Raw genomic sequence first — 21,344 nt, 5'->3', positions numbered from 1 at the left:
GGACGACTGAACCCTCACATAGCTAGCTGGGGGGTAGTTCACTTAAAGAATCGTCCCATACCAGGACCTGAAATTTACTAACTAGTTACAAGATATTAGAATGTACTGAATAGGATGACACAGTAAATTTTCCTTTCTAAAGTTTACTAACTTGTATTCGAGACGGGCAGACATCCGACCGTGTCGCGAGTCTGCAGATACATATTTCTTTTGTGAGGGAGTGATAATGCTAGATAGTTGCTTTACGTCGCACCGACACAGTTAGGTCTTACGGCGACAATGTGACTGGAAAGGGCTAGGAGTGGGAAGGAAGCGGCCGTGGCCTTAATTAAGGTACAACCCCAACATTTGCCTGGGGTGAAAATGGGAAACCACAGAAAAACATCTTCAGGGCAGGAGTGATAATGAGTTGTGTCACGAGTAAGTAAGAAGAAATATATATATGAGATATATTACGTATGCATATTATTTGTGAACAGAGAGTATGGAAATCCTTGTGATGGGGGAAATGGTGTGTTAACTGAAGTGGTCATGGAACAAATGCGTTTCAGTAGTATCCGCGGAGTCTGTGAATCGCGATGTTAAACGTGAGATAGATAGATCGTTATAAACAGTGCTGGAGAGATAATAATTCTCTATAAACAGCGTTGGAGGAGTAGGTAGATCTCTATAAACGGTGTTGGAGAGATGGATAGTTTCATATAAACAATGTTGGAGAAATAACTGGATTGTAATAAGCAGTAGGAGAAATGACAAATGTTCGATAAGCAGTGTCGGAGAAAAAATTAAATAAAATCCACTATAACTTTAATAATAACTGTGCAAGTGATGAAGGAAGATGTGGTTAATGGAACTTTTGTTTGTACTAGCCATTTCCAGTGGATACAAGAAACTTCAAACCAGTGATCTGTGCCATTAACATGCAGTCTTAAACCATCACCCAGGGGCCTCTTTGAGGCTCGAACCATGAACATCCTAATATTACGTTAAGTACACTGATTTGAAGTATTATGTAGTGTTGTAAATGCAGGATTTAATTTCTTGTAAAAATGTAAATACATAGGAGAGAGCTGTAATAGATAAATATGGATGTCTGAAACTAGGAAGCAACTTTGAGTTGGTCATTGTATTTCATGTGTAGAAATAATTTAGACAGGGGAGAAATATTGGAGCATGATGTTATTTTTAGGTCTACATAATTCCATTTGATAGCAATGCATGAGCATGGATTAAAAAATAAGACATCTTAAAGTTTTAGAGTGCTTTAGGTAAAGAGGGAAAAGTGTTATTTTGTTAAGGATCTTGACCAGCTTTTTTTTTCTCTGTATTGGGGCATTTTACTTTAAGTCCTTAATGCATGAAGATAGGGTCACCTATATGCCTTTGCAGACAAATGTGTAAATGTATGGACAGCAAAGTGCTCTGATTTTAAAGAAATTTTGCATGTTCGTAGAATAGTATACCGTATAATCTCGAATACCACCCGCCACCGAATAAGACACGCACATTTATTTTGAAAGAACAAAATTAAAAAAAGTGAAGTCAAAATTATTTACAATCTTTACTAACACACATCAAATGATTAGAAAATACAAATAAAAGTAAACAAATATTTCCAGAACGATATCCAACGAGTTCATCATCATAAATCATCATCATCATCAGTACCAACTTCGGAACTTTCATCACCTTCCCACAAAATGTCCTTGTTGCTGCCATCCATAGCATTAGAAATGCTACATTTGAAGCTCTTCCGTATGAGGTCTCCAGGGATACGATTCCATGCCATCAAAATCCATGAACACAGCAGCTGAAATTCCAGGCGCTGAATGCAACCAGTTGGCGTCAGTGAATGATTATCAGCTGCCATCCATTCTGTATAGGGCTGTTTCAAGGCTGCTTTAAATGGACGGTTCACACAGACATCCAGCGGCTGTAGCATAGACGTCATCCCACCCGGAATGACTGCTAGGACGGTTTTCCCATCCTTGATATGTTTCTTCACAGAGTCTGTTGTGTGGCCATGGTAACTGTCGAGAACAAGCAAGCTCTTTTGTCCCAGTAATGTACCAGGGCGACGTTGCAAGACACACTTTACCCAGTCTTCCACAAGTAAACAGTCCATCCAGCCGGAGTTCTGAGATCTGATGGTAACACCAGCAGGTAGGTTTTAGGAAGCGTCTTTCGCTTGAGGACAATGTTCGGCGGCAATTTGGTTCCGTCGGCGAGAATACACAACATTGCCATACACCGTTGTTTTTCATTTCCACCTGTTCTAATGGTAACACTTTTCGCACCCTTAACATTCACAGCCCTGTCCACTGGCATTTCAAGGTAGACTGGCATCTGATCTGCATTGCCAATTTGGGAAAGCAAATATGCATTTTCCTACCGCAACCGCAACCGAATTATGTGACACTGAAAGGAAAATAACTTCTCATCGTAGGCACCAGGAAGACGCAGTGAAATTGAGGTACGCCTTTGTACGTTCAACCCATTTCTTTTATGAAAATTACAAACCCATCCTCGGCATGCCTTAAACTCGTTCAATGAAAGTTCCTTTGCAATCTCGAATGCCTTTAGTTGACACATTTCGGTTGACACACCATATCCCAATTCCCACCTTTCTGTCACATACAGTAGAAGTCCGCTATAGCGAGTACGGCATATAACGAGAGCTCCGTTATAGCGACGACTTTTTTCTGTCCCTTCAAAATTCCTATATTAAACTGTGTATCGTCCTTCGGTTACAGCGAGAACCCTATCACTGGCGCATCCGTTATTACGAGCGATTAAGCGCGCGCGTTTTTTCCCGTTACCGATATTTATGCACCCCAGCGATGATATTGTATGCGATCGATTACCTTCGGCATAGTATCCGCGCTATGTGCACTAGCGATTACTCTCGTCGACATTCGAAGGCAATGGAGTCGATTAGTAATATCCGACGACAGCTGTTCCGTAAACAAAATTTGAAATGAAAGAGAACATATTTTCGTAATAAATGCGTAAATAACGTGTCCGATAACAGTTGTTAACTAGTTAAAAATTAAGGCTGACTAAACGACCGCTTAATTTTGAGGCTAAATACTGCAATTAAATAAGAATGGGATACACCTCGAGATACGGCAGAGAGCTTAATTGATTTCAGAGGTTAGTTTATATTTTGTCGCGTCTGGTTAAATTACGGAAAGGCTATTATGAAAATTTATAGCGAGAAAGGTATAATTTCTCTACTGGCGCTTGAAGTGTGTTTTCATCATACGTATAGTACGGTTAAGTTAGGATACGTGACGCTGTTTGAATAAGGAAACTGAAACAATGGCAACAAAATGCGATTGATCATCTTCGGTACGGTATAGTTTTCTCACTTTGTGCATTTGCGAACTCTCTCGTTGACATTCAAAGGCGATGTTGGAGTTGATTAGTAATACCCAACGACTGCTGCTCTCTAAAGAAAATTCCAAATGAAGGAGCATAACACGTTTTCGTAATAAATGCGTAAATAACGCGGCCGATAGAAGTTGTTAACTCGTTAAAAATAAAGACTGAAGTAAACGATATCTTAATTTTAATGTTATATACGGAAATTAAGCAAGAATGCGATACACCTCAAGATATGGCAGAGTACATCACTGATTTCAGAGGATATTTCATATCTTCTCGCATCTACTTACGGCTATTAACGTGTAAATTTTTCGCGAGGAGGTTATGTCTCTACATGCGTTTCAAATATGTTTTCATGATAAGCTACATATACGGTTAGGTTAGGTGACGCTGTTTGAAGAAGAAAGCTGAGGTGTTTGCCACAGAAATCTCTGGAGTGATGCCGTATTTCTCCGAATCCAAGACACAACTCGTTGACAATAAACGACTGCTTCTTTACTACACATCGCTAGCCGCGACAACCGGTTGTACAGTGCCTGTGTGTTTCTCAAATCTGCAGAATGGCATAAAAACAAGCGACCCATCGAATTCTTAGAAAAGCCATGGCTACTCAGTGGCAGTCATAACGCGTCTATTGTACTTGACGCTTAGTAAAATAAAATTTATAGACAGCAGGAATATTTTCGTGATGGATAGTCGTATTGTAAAGATACGTGGAAAAGGTATTGCCGGCAAATTTTCAATGGGTTCTAGTCGATAATATGCCAATTTTAAGTTGTGTATGTTGTGTGTGTTTTAGTCATCAGCCGAAGGCTGGTTGGATCCTCAACAGTTCCGCCATGAGCTGTCATAGATGGCCTAGGCATCACTGAAGAGACGTACTAGGGAAATGAGGAGTGAGGTAGTTTCCCGTTGCTTTCCTCACCGAGGCAGAAGTTGCTATTACATATCAGTCTGCCAAGCCCACTGAAATGCATGCACCAACCGACCCTATGAGCAATATTTTCACACCATTCATAGCAGGGACTGGCTGCGTAAGGAATGGCATTACTAGCATCGCTCATACCTCAGTCACTTTCATTTTGTCAAAGCCAAGGATAAGACAGACAGAGACAGATCAATGAAAGTAACAAAATTGCTCTAGCCCATACTAGAAGACTTAGTGCACTGTAAACACTAGGTCCCACCAGCAATGTTTATTAAACACTCGGAAATGTAGAATAATTGTACAGCCACAAGAAAATACGGCATAGGCCTAACTAAAGCCAATATTTGGCGTTAGCGTGAAGACAAAGAGCTAAAAAATGCATTCAGTCGTCCGCAACAAGGAAGCATTAAAGAAGTCGAAGATGAAATTTTGAGGTATGTGCACAAAAAATACAAGGGCGAAATGGCCATACCGTGGCGCAATAAACTCGTTCGTTGACTTTCAACGTTCGCTATTAGGCCTATACATCGCTAGCCGCTGAATTTGACCGAACCCGACAAGCGAGGCGTGCGTGTAGCCGTAGCCGGTTATATCTGATGCTGCATAAAAGTAAGTTTTATAGACAGCAAGAATAATTTCCTGATGGATCGTTGTACTGTAGAGACGCATGGAGTAGGTATTATACCTATATAAATGGTCCGTTATTGAACATTACAAATTTTCCAGCATCCGGGAGATAGTAGGTTCGAATCCCACTATCGGCAGCCCTGAAGATGGTTTTCCGTGGTTTCCCATTTTCACACCAGGCAAATGCTGGGGCTGTACCTTAATTAAGGCCACGGCCGCTTCCTTCCAACTCCTAGGCCTTTCCCATCCCATCGTCGCCATAAGACCTATCTGTGTCGGTGCGACGTAAAGCCCCTAGCAAAAAAAAAAAAAAAAAAAAAATTTTCCAGCTAACTCATTCCTGTTTGCCAGCGTTTCACCCCCGTGTGCCAGGCTGGGTTCATCAGTTGGTACCTAGCACACCTACCAAGACGCTGGCTAGTGCATACCGTGGAGGCCACTGCGTAGGCTAATTGTAGCCACCGGCAGTGCCAATGCACTATGAGAGACTGTCTCCTTATCAAAAATTGATGCCTGCTTGGCCGTCAGATGATATAGATGTTGATTCCCATAGGGAATCTGAAATATTTGTTCCAAATGAGTAAATTTATAATACCAATATAAATGGTCCGTTATTGAACATTACAAATTTTCCAGCCAACTCATTTCTGTTTGCCGGCGTTTCGCCCCCGTGTGCTAGGCTGGGCTCATCAGTTGGTACCTAGCACACCTACCAAGACGCTGGCTAGTGCATACCGTGGACGCCACTGCGTAGGCTAATTGTAGCCACCGGCAGTGCCAATGCACTATGAGAGACTTTGTCTCCTTATAAAAAATTGATGCCTGCTTGGCCGTCAGATGATATAGATGTTGATTCCCATAGGGAATCTGAAATATTTGTTCCGAATGAGTAAATTTATAATACCAATATAAATGCCAATATAAATGGCAAACAGGAATGAGTTAGCTGGAAAATTTGTAATGTTCAATAACGGACCATTTATATTGGTATTATAAATTTACTCATTCGGAACAAATATTTCAGATTCCCTATGAGAATCAACATCTAAATCATCTGACGGCCAAGCAGGCATCATTTTTTGATAAGGAGACAAAGTCTGTCATAGTGCATTGACACTGCCGCTGGCTACAATTAGCCTACGCATTGGCGTCCACGGTATGCACTAGCCAGCGTCTTGGTAGGTGTGCTAGGTACCAACTGATGAGCCCAGCCTAGCACACGGGGGCGAAACGCTGGCAAACAGGAATGAGTTAGCTGGAAAATTTGTAATGTTCAATAACGGACCATTTACTGTATATTGGTATTATAAATTTACTCATTCAGAACAAATATTTCAGATTCCCTATGGGAATCAACATCTATATCATGGAGTAGGTATTGCCGGAAAATTTTCAACGAGTTCTCTTCGGTATTATAATGCCAATGTTAAGTTAATGGTCCTTAAATCTGCAGAAATAAAGAATAATTGTGCAGCCGGAAAAAGAAAAAAAGATATACGGCGTGACAAAAGACAATGTTCGGCGTCTAAAAATAGTCTAAAAATGCGTAGGCCTACTGTACAACAAGACGTTCATATGATTTTACAAACTTCTTTTTGAGCCTGATTTAAATTTTTTGAAGGAAAAAGTGGGGTTCGTCTTCAATTTGGAGAAATACGGTACCTTATTCTTTTCAGAATGAAATTAAACATACATTTTCACGTAGTATCGGATCACGAAAAATAACAAACAAGTAAGCCGTAGTGTAGATATTATCTGCGGAAATGCAAGTTTTAAACAAACTGATTGCCTTTTCATAGGTACCGATTTTAAAGTGCATGAAGGGTTTTCCGACTTTTATACAAAAATCGGATATAACGACAATCTGTTATAGCGAGTAAAATTTTCGCTGTTATGAATTCTCGCTATAACGGACTTCTACTGTATTTATAAAGTTTTTTTTTCAATTTCTAGAAACTGTACACTCAGTCCACGAAAAGCTCTACGATCACCACTACATGTAAATAGCACATTTTTCTTCTTTCTCCAATCGCGAATACACGACTCGTCAATATCTTATTTCCTACCGCCTGCACGATTTCCAATAATTTCGGCTTCCCGAACTACTTTCAGTTTCTCACTTGCAGTAAAAGATCGCAAACGCTTTGTGGAATTCATGTTTCCACTCCGACAACGTGCGTGAAACTGACGCCAAGCGTGGAAGTAGCGTATACTGAGAGCGGAGAGAGCATTATTACCAAGCTGCGCTGGCGGTGATGCCCGATTTACGCTCATTCGGAAAGATAATTTTCCAAAATTTTAAATAAGACCCGCACCCAATTATGGAAGCGATATTTTCGAAAAAACAGTTCGGGTGGTATTCGAGATTATACGGTAATTGGCTGTATGAATACTGCGAGATGTGTGACATGCCTGGGGCTCGATTACATGTCCCCCCAAATTAGACAGGGAATTTTCTTCTAGAGATAATCTCTCCATATACCATTAATAATCCTAATGAGATGTTTATAGGTTAGACGAAAACCATGTGTTCATTTTCTGAGTGTTCGGCAAGTTTTGAACCTGGGTCCTTCATGATTAAATCCTGTGGACTGTAAGGATAAATGAAGGTTTGAGTTGATGTAAGTTAAGTGTATGAGTAGGGCACATGAGAATAATGTAACAATTGTGGTTGAAATGAAGACTACCCCAACGTTTTAAGAGGCTTTAGAATGCTGCTGTTTTATATAGGGGTCTGTGTTATTTAAAAGGATGTGTAGCCAGCCTTTCAAGAAAATGCAGTTCCCGAGTGACAGATTAAATATGTCGGAAGAAGGGGGACCTCTCTGCTCGTTTTGTTTTTAGTACAAGCTCTAAAGAAAGGATTAAATATGTCAGACCATACTATGAAAAGGAAAGAAGCCCATTGTTAACAGAATGAGATCTGTAGTTGTATTCCCAATTAACTTACATTCGGTTCAGTATGGGAATATGATTTATTTTAATGCCGGATTAAAATATTTTTTTCTTCTTTCTTATATAAAATGAATAGGTAATTATTTCAGTGCCCCGATCGTGGTGATGTGCAGATGAACATTGGTTTGAGTCCCAAGGCAAACCCAGGATTTTTGTCACACACAGTTTTCCATTAAATACAGCCATCTACATTTTTTCTGCTACTGGAGGAGTTCAGTATTGTGCGTATATGTTTATTTTACGATGTTCTTTAATAGATATTTTATTTTTTCTGTGTGTGTGTGTGCGTGTGTGTGCGTGCGTGTGTGTGTCAGACTTTGAAAGCGGGTTCTGTCTCCCGTTGTTTGGGTTGTTGCTCTGTGCGATGTGGGTTTGAAAGCCGGACCCAACATTTGTTTATTTTTGTGTTGTCTATTGCGTCTTGTCCATATGTATTTGCATTATATGGCATTATTTACGATTTTTAACATTTCCTTAAGCGACCACTCAAAGTTGGCTCCAGAATTCGGGAGTATAGAATGTTTTCTTCCAATGTAGAAGAAACAGGTTAACGATAAATCATCACGTTTACAAATAAATACATGTATTAGGGCATATTTTAAAATAGTATGACTCAGATATAAAAGAAAGATCATTCATCAAACATGGAAATGAGAACTGAGCAGAGTCATACCTCCAATTTCAGTTATTTTGGCGAACATGTACAGCATTATATTCAGGATTAGTATTTTATGTGTGTTTTAACAAGAGTGATTAAATATGTTCAAAAATATATTTTTTCTGCTATTCTTATTTGCTGTAGTCTTGATAGCATCCTTATTCCCCCTCATGTTCTGATGTACCTATGAGTTCAGATTAGAATTTCATTTTTGCCGCGAACCCACCACAGCTCCGTGAGGAACGGACGGATGTGTGGTTGACCCTCGCACAGTCTGAAGGGCATTTCTTCACCCATCAGTTTGGAATTTTTTTTGGGGAGGGGGGGGGGGGGTGGTTTCCGGATGAGGTGGCATTTGACTGTTGACCAAGAAGGTCCCATACGTTATAGCAATATGGCGTATGGTTCCAATATGTCCGTCCAGAAGGTGAATAAGCATATTGATGCTTTTGTATCAATGATGGAGGACTTTGAGGTGTGCCTTCAGTTGTTAACCAGCTCTGCCATCCCCAGAGAAGAGTCCCTAGACTCTCAGAATCAGGTTTTCTGAGACTTCCGAAGTGCCATCTCCTCCGAACATGCTGTGCTGAGAGAGGAGCTGTGCAAGTTAGAACAGCAGCTTCACCATCAATAACAACTCACTTATGAAGGAGAGCACTACAGCCATATGAAATGCCTCCTAATCCATGGAGTCTCCGAGGAGCCACGGGAAGATATTAACTAGAAAGTGAGGGAAACTTTCCGGACGAAGTTGAGTATGGAATTCACAATGGGGAGCTTAAATCGGTGCCAGAGGATTGGGTAGCTACAGCACTCAACAGCTGAAAATGGTATCTAAAAGCAGGTGCCCTATGATAGTTACATTTACCTGCTACCACGAACGTGACCGTGTGTTCAAGGTGAAGTGGCTCCTGAAAGGCACAAAGGTACTCATCACCGAGTCCCTCGCCAAAACGCGTAAGACCATATTAAACCTGGCAAGGGATCATTTCGGGCAATCCTGTGTCTGGAGCCAAGAGGGACGCATCGTAATCCCCTTACCTAATGGGATGAAAAGATCCATCACCACTGTTGTGGAACTAGACAACATGAAAAATCTGCAGGATAACAGTGACAACTGATATGAAACAACACAGCTCAATATTGTATTTGTTTGTTGTTCATAAGTGTTTCTATAAGTGTATTGTGTGTGTTGTAACCGTACGTATGTACGACTGCCGAGTTTTTAGGTTAGGAAATTTTCGTATATAGTTTGTTAGGTTAAAATCATGTAATTTTGTTTATTTATAATGTATAAACGTAATATTATAAGAAGAATGTATAGTTAGGGAATATTGCATATGTTCATCATTATATTTTGTATAAATTTCCGTTTGGGTAAGAGTCCGTAAATATGGCCTAGCCGTAAGGATTGTGCAACTGGGAAAACTGCGACTATATCGGGAAGGACGGTTGAAGTCAGTTGGATGTGTTGCAACAAGTGGCTTGAAAACACGGGGTACGGCAGGTTGTATCGGTTGAAGAATTGGAGTGAATCTATGTGGACATACATGAGTGGACGGTCTATGTCACATCATATACTCGATAGCCAATGCGAGGGCTTTGTTTTGAGCGAGGTTTGTGTTGACAGAGTGACGCGGGAAGAAGTGCCGGTGTGAGCGTTGCTACCACTAAACTTTTCAGGACGCGATTACCACGTGTAGCAAGGATATATAAGCATGTACGCGTGTGCGGCAAGTCATTCTGATTCGAACTCTAATGCTGTTTCTGATTGTGTTTCTGTCTCTGATTCTGTGTGTTTCTCACTCGGACCGGCGCGCGGGAGCTACTTTGCGCATAGTCCCAGAACAATGTTGTATTGTTCTTGAGTATCGTTTTCGGAGTGAGCACGCTATATGTTGCTGATGCTAATGAGTTTCTGGCGGCTGTTAGGTCAAAGACGCTACTTAAGTGTTTATTTGTAACTCCAACTCTGTATAATAAGTTGGACTACAATTCTTCTACGAGATTATGTACAGTGGATGTGGTGATGCGTACAGAATCGAGATTCGGTAGTGGATGTGTGTTTGAGCACAGAGCTGATTCTTGGTCGAGGAAATCGTCGGCCGAGTATCCACTTTCAGTTGCAGAAACCTGAGGCGTTACACCAATCTGTGCGGCACTCGAGAAGAACTCAAGACGTCGATGAAGTGTGTAAATAAGGTTAGGGATGCTCTTCGTAAAGAAGGTTGCATCCGTACGTAGAGAAAGTCGTCGTACTTTTCTCTACCAGAATACGATTTTTGTTCTATAACAGTAGTGAGTGTAGTGGGACTCTTACCTGGAGGTATGTTAAGAAATGTGTATATAGTATCAACAATTTTATTGATGGTTTGTAGTGTGTATATTTGCCTTTGTAAATGACAAACGAGTAGGTCTCGTGAAGTAATGATTTGGTTGTTGTTAGTGGTGTGTATATTTGCTTTTGTAAACGACAAGCGAGTAGGTCTCGTGAGGTAATGATTAATGTTGGTCGTAGTTGTTTGTACGTTGCCTTTGCGGACGGCAATCAGGAGGGGGTCTCTTTAAGTGATGATTATTGTGGTATTTATTATATTTTTGTTTATTATTTTGGGAGTAAAGTTCTGGTATCAAACTTGCAGTAAATCTTTTTATCAGTGGAGTGAGGATGAACCTGGCATGCTACCTTCATCTAATTTCAGGGGTAAACAGGTATGGTTATGAAGTAAGTTTGGAGCTTCGTCAGCCTGATGACCGTCGCCTTGGGAGAGGGAGTTACTCATTGCTCTATATAGTTATATATTCCTGTAATTGTTTTACGGGTGGCGCCCATTGTCTTGGTATTTATACTTATTTCACTCCGTTCATTAATTATATATATTTTTATTATTTATTGGTAGTCTTCAAATAGTTACAGTGTGTCTGAGTGTGTGTTAGTGATAGCCAGTGTAAGCATTTATCAGCATGTTGAGGTAAGTTGCATGCTATTTCTGCTACAATATTTCGTTGACATTCTGTTATTCAGCTGATCCAGAGCTCTGTACCTGACACTGACCTTGGTAATACCCCACCCCCCCTTCTCGCCCCGTCACCCCATACCACAGGCATTCTCCTCAAACAGGTATTTCTTCCCTCTACCAACTGTTTACAGTGCTGCCACGTCAATACGCTCTCCTTGGTAGCGCACTTCAATGAAATTCATATTCTTGATATTAGCGAAAGCTGGCTTACACTAAGCATACCCTCCGGTATTTCCTCTTAGGGCATGATAGATCCGATGCAGAAACGACTTAAAAAGCTGGGTGGTATGTGTATCATCGAACAATGCACAGCTACAGCCAGAATTCATGTTTGTTATGTAATTATTAACCAACAGAAATTCCTTGCCCAAAATAACAAAATGACTGAATTTGAATTTCCTTTACTTGACCTACTGCCTAGTTATGAGCATACTATTGACATAGCAGACTTTAACACTAACTTACTTACAATCACTCTATCACTATTGATCTGCATTTACGGCAGTCACCTAGGTGGCAGTTTCCCTATCTGTTGTTTTCCTAGCCTTTTCTTAAATGATTTCAAAGAAATTGGAAATTTCTTGAACATCTCCCTTGGTAAGTTATTCCAATCCCTAACTCTCCTTCCTACAAACGATATTTGCCATAATTTGTCCTCTTGAAATCCAACTTTATCTTCATATTGCCATCTTCCCTCCATTTAAATACACTGCACAAACTTATTTGTCTACTAACGTCATTCCACGCCATCTCTCTACTGACATTTCGGAACATACCACTTATGTATCAAGAATATTACAAGAATATTTTTATAAGACCACCTGTTCAATACATACTAAGAATCTTATGGTTAAGCTTTTACATAATATTATACAGTCTTATTAGGTACATGTTTCACCCTCTACTAGGGCCATCATCAGCCTTAACTCAACCTTTAAATTATTGGTCTTGGACCTTAACAATCCTTGTAAGATATAAAGTTTACAATTCATAACCTCTTTAATAACGTCACACCTTAAAATTAACACACTAGAAAACATCTAAAATATACGGACAGAACAAATGATGGTTAATGGAGGAAACAAGTTATAAAATACACTATTTTAATAAAATTTAGAACACGATCAGTCCTAACTTATATGGAGTGCAGAATGTCTAAAACCAAAATGGATCTTCTTCAAATTTACGCTACCATTATACCATTAAAAGACGTGGGTCCAATGACACCTTCTTCTAGGGGAACTTTTGTAGTTTAAAACCTTAGTATAACATTAACTCATACGCGATGTGATTGATGCAACAACAACTTTAAGACAAGGGCATAAGTCAGACTGTGCTGTGCAATTGGATAAGAAGTAGTCATTGTAACGTTAAAAGTAATTAATGTTGTGATAATTGTTATAGGAAAATCTTGCTACCTGCCATATGTGTTGATACTGAACAAATAATTTCTCGAAAAATCTCAACTGGAACTGTTGCTAATAGTGAAGTAGTTCTTTATGATGGTCTTGTAAGGATACTTTTTAAATGACAAAGTAATTTATCATCATCCAGATATTCAATACCACATAATCCTTATATGCAGGATATAATTATTTTACATTAGTTGTTATGGTACGTTTCACTTGTCCTTGCAAGCATCATCAGCCAATTTAACCTTTTAAAAAATAGGTCAGGGCCCTGAATTATTTGCGCAATGTGTAAGATTATCCCTTCAATTCTAATGTTACATATATTTTGAGAATATTACACAGTTGCTACATTTGAACCTTCTATAGGATTGTTGTTTTGGTTAAAATTACACTATAAAAGTATCTTAATGAGCAAGATTTCTTATAATGTTCTTATTATCTTCACTTCAAATGGGAATAAAAGTTATGATATAACGTTTAAATATCAGTGTACTAACACAGTAGTTGACAATATCAATGAAAGAGTGATAATACATACAATTGTTTATGCATATTGTGTAAATTATTTTAATCTTCCACATATGTTGCAATATGAAGTGAAGATAAGAGGGGAAGAGAGTAGGCGGAGCTTTAATCGCAGGTGCTGTTGTCTGAGGGGAGTTACTAGGAGTGGCATAGGACGGCGTAGTGTTTAGCACGGTGGAGGGAGCTTTTAAGTATAATTATACCCTGAATATAAGGATTATCTGGTACTGAATAGGTGGATTACAATAAATTATTTTGTCATTTAAAAATTATCCTTACAAGACCGTCATTAAGAACTGCTTTACTATTAGCAACAGTTCCAGTTGAGATTTTTCGAGAAATTATCCGTTCCATAAAATCAGCTTCATGGTCCGTATCGCACTTCAATAGATTCACAATTAAGTATTTATTTATTTTCCACCTAGTCGATACAATGATTGCTTAAGGCAATTTTTAATGGTCAAAAGTGGTACATGTTTCGTGTATTATCAACATCTTCAGCCACATAACACTGTTTAGATGAAAAATATATAAAATTGACAAAGAAATGCTTTAGAGGAAGTGTCCTTAAAATTAACAATCTTTGTCCTTAAAATTAACAATCTTATGTTAATTTTAAGGACACTTCCTCTAAAGCATTTCTTTGTCAATTTTATATATTTTTCATCTAAACAGTGTTATGTGGCTGAAGATGTTGATAATACACGAAACATGTACCACTTTTGACCATTAAAAATTGCCTTAAGCAATCATTGTATCGACTAGGTGGAAAATAAATAAATAAATAATTAATTGTGAAATTGTCCGTTCAGTATCAACACATATGTCAAGAAGCAAGATTTTCTTATAACAATTATCACAACATTAATTACTCTAACATTACAATGAATACCTCTTATCCAATTGCATACCTCAGTCTGACTTATGCCTCTTGCCTTAAAGTTGATGTTGCATAGGCCACATCATGCATGATTTAATGTTATACTCAGGTTTTAAACTACAAAAGTTCCCCTAGAAGAAGGTGTCATTGGATCAACATCATTTAATGTTATAATGGTAGCGTAAATTTGAAGAAGATCCATTTTGGTTTTAGACATTCTACAATCCACATAAGTTAGGACTGATTATGTTCTAAATTTTAATAAAAAGTGTATTTTATCATTAGTTTCCTCCATTAATGATCATTTGTTCTGTCCATATATTTTAGATGTTTTCTAGTGTGTTAATTTTAAGGTGTGATGATATCAAAGAGGTTTTGAACTGTAAACTTTATATCTTACAAGGATTGTTAAGGTCCAAGACCAATGACCTTAAGGTTGAGTTAAGGCTGACGATGCCCCTAATAGAAGGTGAAACACATACCTAATAAAACTATAATATTATGTAAAAGTTTAAACATAAGATTCTTAGTATGTATTGAATATGTGGTCTTATTAATATTCTTGTAATATTCTTGATACATGGTCAACTTCAATATGGAACAAATATGAGAGTTGTAACTTGTAACATAGTAACCTGTAACTTAGTCAAGCAGCTCGCCTCCTTTCTACCAAGTCTTCCCAGCCCAAACTTTGCAACATTTTTGCAACGCTACTCTTTTGTCGGAAATCACCCAGAACAAATCGAGCTGCTTTTCTTTGGATTTTTCCCATTCTTGAATCAAGTAATCCTGGTGAGGGTCCCACACACTGGAACCATACTCTAGATGGAGTCTTACTAGACTTATATGCCCTCTCCTTTACATCCTTACTACAGCCCCTAAACACCCTCAAAACCATGTGCAGAGATCTGTACGCTTTATTTACAATCCCATTTATGCGACTACCCCAATGAAGATCTTTCCTTTTATTAACACCTAAGAACTTACAGTGATCCCCATAAGGAACTTTCACCCCTTCAACACAGCAATTAGAACTGAGAGGACTTTTCCTATCTGTGAAACTCACAGCCTGACTTTTAATCCCATTTATCATCATACCATTGCCCACTGTCCATATCAAAACATTATCGAGGTCATGTTGCAGTTGCTCACAATCTTGTAACTTATTTAGTAACTCTATATAGAATAACATCATCCACAAAAAGCTTTATCTCTGATTCCACTTCTTTACTTATATCATTTATATACATAAGAAAACAAAAAGTTCCAATAATATGGCCTTGAGGAATTCCTCTCTTAATTATTACAGGGTCAGATAAAGCTTTGCCTCCTCTAATTCTCTGGGATCATTTTTTTTCCTTTTTTTTTTTTTTTTTTTTTTTTGCCACTGGCTTTACATCGCACCGACACAGATAGGTCTTATGGCGACAATGGGACGGGAGAGGCCTAGGAGTTGGAAGGAAGCGGCCATGGCCTTAATTAAGGTACAGCCTCAGCATTTGTCTGGTGTGAAAAAGATAAACCAAGGAAACCATCTTCAGGGCTGCCGACAGTGTGATTCGAATCCACTATTTCCCGGATACAAGCTCACAGCCGCGCACCTCTAACCACACGGCCAACTCGCCCGGTGGGGATCTATTTCCTAGAAATATAGCAACTCATTCAGTCACTCTTTTGTCTGGTCGAATTGCACTCATTTTTGCCAGTAGTCTTCCATGATCCACCCTGTCAAATGCCTTAGACTGGTCAATTGCGATACAGTCCACTTGACCTATTGAATCCAAGATATCTGCTACATCTTGCTGGAATCCTACAAGATGAGCTTCAGTGGAATGACCTTTCCTAAACCTGAACTGCCTTCTATCGAACCATTTATTAATTTTGCAAACATGTCTAATATAATCAGAAAGAATGCTTTCCCAAAGCTTACATGCAATACGAAACTAAACAATTTATTAACACGTTTTCTTCCTGTGATATGACAATCCTCCATCTACAGCCTACGAATCACACTTACATGCAACACGCACGCTCACTGACCACAATGTAACAAATAACCCAGACAAAGTTATAACTCATGGCCAGATTCCAGTCCCAGCCATCTCCACTCAAGACCTGATCTACCTATCCTTCTCCCTCTGAATGCCAAAATATAAACCCAAGTATGTTATTTCCAGAAACACAATTAAGACACAAAACTAACAATCTACCCTGGAATGACATATTCCAATTGGACAATACAGATGCGAAAGTAGACAAGTTTAACGCAATTGTGATCACTTTGTATGATAAACATGCCTTTAAACGACAGATAAAATTTAGTTGCCTATCTTGTCCTTGGCTAAATAATGAAATTAAAAACACGATGGCTGACAGCAATGCACTTTATTAACACTTTAAACTAACTCATAACCAAAGTGACTTTGAAAATTGTCGGGTCCTTAGAAATTGAATTAAACAGCTCGTTAGAAACTGTAAATTTACTTACTTGCAAAACATGACTGCAAATGAGAATTGTAGCAGTCCATGGGACATGTTTCTTTCCTTAGGTATAGGAAAACCTCAGCAACCACCTCATGTGCCGGACATACCATTCGATAAGTTAAATGATTTTCTTACAGAAGAAAGACCACCACCTGATGTGCTATATTCCCCAAACTCGATAATCAACTCCATAATTATCCTTTTACCTGACGAACAACATTTTACATTTCACCCCGTTACTACTAATAAAGTTAAAAAAGTGTTATATTCTATCAAATCGAAAGTCAGAAGTGCGGATGATATCTCTATAACTTTCTTACACAACATTATTGGTGCTGTTTTACCAATAAATACCTATATTTTTAACGGAACATTTCCTTCACTATGGAAACAAGCTAGAGTTATCCCTGTGCCTAAGAAATCCAACCCTTCCCAGCCATCCGACTACAGACTAATTTCTATTTTATCTGCAATTTCCAAAACATTTGAGCGTCTGGTTCATGAGCAGGTGTTGGAATACTTAAACGACCATTATCTCCTAGACCCATTGCAATCTGGCTTCATGAAGGGACATAGCACAGCAACAGCCCTGCTAAAAATGACTGAAGACATGAGCCTATGACATGCAATGAACCAAAGACTGGTGACAATACTTACTCTCCTCGACTTCAGTAGCACATTTGACATAAATATCCAGTCTCTGTTAAACAAGATGAAATCTTATTACGTCGATGAACGAACTATTAATTTCTTTTCATAGTACCTCAAAAATCGTGCACTACATTCAACCAGGAAGGCAGGAACCCTGCAGGGCAGTATTTTAGGGCCTTTGCTCCTTATTGTGTACATAAATGACATTTCATCTGATTTAAAGAATTGTAGCTACCATCTTTACGCGGATGACTTACGAATATACTGTCACTGTAAGACCTCTGATTTGCCTCAAGCCATAACAGGCATCAATGCTGACCTTCAGCGAATTAATGTTTACTCCTTGATAAATTCCCACCTCCTTAACCCTTCCAAGACACAAGCAATCATTATTGCTCTCAAAAATTGTTGACCACACTACGATACAAAATCTTGGAGCGACAATGAACAAAACTTTAAATTGGTCTGAGTATATTAAAAGTGTTTGTAAAAAAATATTTTTGATACTTCACTAAGTTACAAGAAACAAAAATATTTTGCCTTGTAATGTGAGAGTCAAACTCATACAAACACTACTGTGACTTCATTCTTGTAAAGGCAACAAAAGAGCAGACTTTGAAAATTCAGCGAGCACTTAATTGTTGCCTTAGATTTATCTACAGTCTGGGTTATGATACACATATCACCCCATACTATCACACTATTTCATGGCCAAAACCTGAAAAACGACGAACTTATCACATACTGATACAGATGTACTGACTGCTCTCTGAAGGCAGACCACTATACATTTCATCCAAGCTTAAGTATTTGCCCTCCTTTCACAGCAGAAGCACCCACTCTGGTTCTTCCCTTTCTATTCCTGTTCACCGATTCTCTACGTATAACAATTCTTTTCTTGTGGCGGGTTCAGGACTTTGGAATTACCTGCCTGTCAGTGTCAGAAATACCATCTCATTACTTAAATTTAAGACTGCTTGTTGAGACTACCTGCTGAATGCTGCTAACTAATTTGTATGACTCGATGAGTGAATGACTGTGAGTTAGAAAAGTGTAATATATTATTGTGTTAATTATTATTTACAATATATATCAATATATATATATTTCTCTTAAGCTCTGCTCCCAGTGATATATCACAACAGGGGTTAAGTGTAGGAGATGGCCAAGAGCCCTAACTTCGCCATCTACCAAGGCATAATAAATAAATAAATAAATAAATAAATAAATAAATAAATAAATAAATAAATAAATAAATAAATAAATAAATAAATAAGTAAATAAATAAATAAATAAGTAAATAAATAAAATGCATTACCAGAATCGTTTCTTAAATATGCAGAAAGTGCAGGCAATAGGCATGAATGTAGCATCAAGTTACAGAATGATGTAGGCAGTGGATGACACACTGATAAACTTTCACTTTCACTTTCGCAGTCTTCAGGATGAATGTAGCTGGATATAACCTGAAAATTATGGTAAAACAAAAGAAAATATTATACATTAAACAGTGGAAATTACATGAGAAGTAACCTTACAAGGAAAACAACATTTCTCTTACTTGCAGTAAAACTGTGACATGTTCATCCTCATTTCGTTGTCGTAATAAAGCCTCCTCAACATCCCAAAATTGGGCTGTACTGCCTGTGCTGAAGCCAGTACCTTTAGCCCAATATAAATTAGATCTGTCATCCGGACTGCATAGAATACCTTCCCCTTCAGTAGTAGATTGTTGTGGGGTGATCAACTGAAAGAATGAAAAGTTGCAATAATAGCTATAAATGAAGTATTACAAATACTTCAGAGTACTAGTATTATCAGTATACCACATTATATTGTGTAACACAAGAAGTTAAGCTGTTCTCTGATCTTGTTATTCCCATTTGAAGATTGAAGGTTTATAAAGGAAACTCTCCCGTTTATTTGTCCTTATCTATTTTTCTATAGGTCCTTCTTCACACAATGGGTGGTGTGAATAATAATGAGCATGCACTCTTTACTTGCGAATTTAGAGCAGGCACTCACAATGAGGTGAATAAAAACTGCTGGTCGGTAGCAATCACTCTCAGTAGACCTGTGACCTTGAGCACACACTCCAGTCGCTCGAGTAGCAGAGTGGACGCTCCAGATTTCTGGTGAATAAAGATAAAGTAGGCACTCTTTCTGGTAAGTGCCTGCTCATGTTTCCTTAAACTAATTCAGTAGGTGACTCCAAATGACAGTATCAAGTTCAATAGCATAGCAGAGTTTATGGTGGTGGTTAATCGGAAAAGAAAATTTTACAAACTTCGCAGAGAATCATCTCAACTTGATTACAAAGTGTTATATAGGTCCAGTAAGGAGCATGCTGAACGGTTAGCGGAGCATTTCCTGGGGCTCCAAAGAAACAAGAGGTGCTGCACTAACAAACTAAGAAGAAATGAAAATCTTCTTGCATTATCTTGGTGACACTGGGTTTCAAAGTGCAGTTGGTGAAGACATCTCGGAACACTGTGTCAAAAGCGTTTTCACTGGTTTTTACATGAATAGAAATTAAAGCAGATTGAAAATAAAAAAACCTACAACCTGTTTTCCAGTCAGTGACCAGGTCAGGGATGGAATGAATGAAGCCCCCCAACTTGCGGCGAGGATAGGAATCGTGCCGGCTGCTGAAGCCTGTCGCACTCATCTGGGGCAATGATTAATGACTGACAGATGAAATGAAATGATAGTGGATAGTGTTGCTGGAATGAAAGATGGCAGGGAAAACCGGAGTACCCGGAAAAAAACCTGTCCCGCCTCCGCTTTGTCCAACACAAATCTCATATGGAGTGACCGGGATTTGAACCACGGAACCCAGCGATGAGAAGCCGACGCGCTGCTGCCTGAGCCATGGAGGTTACTAGAAACGAAAGCAGATTATTAGATAAAATTCCAACAAATGTTGCTTAGATGCAGGAAGCACAGGCTAAGTGGCAAGAACGTTTTAGCTTCCCTTATGCTGTCGGAGCTGTAGACTGTACTCATGTACAAATTCAGAAGCCACATGTTCATGGGAATGACTACATTTTCAGAAAAGCCATCCCTAGCATCAATGTACAGGCCACTTGCAATGGAAAGGAAGAGTTCAACCAGTGTCGATGTATCATGGCTTGACTATCCATGACTCCGGAATTTGAAGGAACTTCAATGTTTGCAGAGTTATGATGCCTCTGTTGGAAGTCGAAGGGATGACAACTCCTGCAGATCTGGCTCATTAAAAAATACAGTCAATTATCAATATACTATTTTCATCATAATTAATTGTTGTTATTTACGTTATACCATTTACCTCAATTTATTAATGTCATAATTTTCAGGCTATGATTTCCTACCTTTCAGATGGTGGTTGGATTGTACTCACCCTGCATCAGATTCATCAGCTGCTTCTCCCATTATTTTAACGATATGTGTATTTCCAGTACACTTTAATTCTATTTTATATTTCAGTCTTGTTTTCATGTTTTGTAATTTTTTTACCAACAGTTGTTGGATGGAAATATTTAAGTTAAATTTAGCAAGTAGTTCACAATGAACAGCATTTATTGCAGTTGTTTTTTTGTGCTTCTTATCTGGTAACTGTGACTTTTCTAAAAATTTTGTCTTTTGGTCTTAATGACCATTTAGCATGCTACAATGTTGTATATTTCTGATTATTAATTATGAATTGAAAATGTTTGTATGTTTCTGTTTTTTAATCATGGATCGACTTTGATGAATTGATCTTATACATTTAGGACATTGCTCAACGACATTACATTACGAAATAAGAAATTTATTCAATCCAAAATCCACCTCA

At 38.5% G+C, this 21,344-nt stretch overlaps 1 protein-coding gene across 1 annotated transcript in view; it reads right to left on the bottom strand.

Annotated features, from left to right (window-relative positions):
• The window catches only part of Bruce (BIR repeat containing ubiquitin-conjugating enzyme), a 1,406,664-nt gene that overhangs the window by 213,570 nt on the left and 1,171,750 nt on the right, over nt 1-21,344 (bottom strand). Inside the window, exons 57-58 of the mRNA XM_068225988.1 lie at nt 19,089-19,274; nt 18,846-18,993 (exon numbers count right to left, since the gene is read on the bottom strand). Of these exons, the coding sequence (XP_068082089.1) occupies nt 18,846-18,993; nt 19,089-19,274 (334 nt within the window). The remainder of the gene's footprint in view (nt 1-18,845; nt 18,994-19,088; nt 19,275-21,344) is intronic.

This window comes from Anabrus simplex, chromosome 2 (genome assembly GCF_040414725.1).
Source record: "Anabrus simplex isolate iqAnaSimp1 chromosome 2, ASM4041472v1, whole genome shotgun sequence".
In the NCBI taxonomy this organism is placed as follows: domain Eukaryota; kingdom Metazoa; phylum Arthropoda; class Insecta; order Orthoptera; family Tettigoniidae; genus Anabrus; species Anabrus simplex.
Note: the sequence above shows the minus strand (reverse complement) of the source record. Positions and strands in the feature narration are given on the sequence as shown.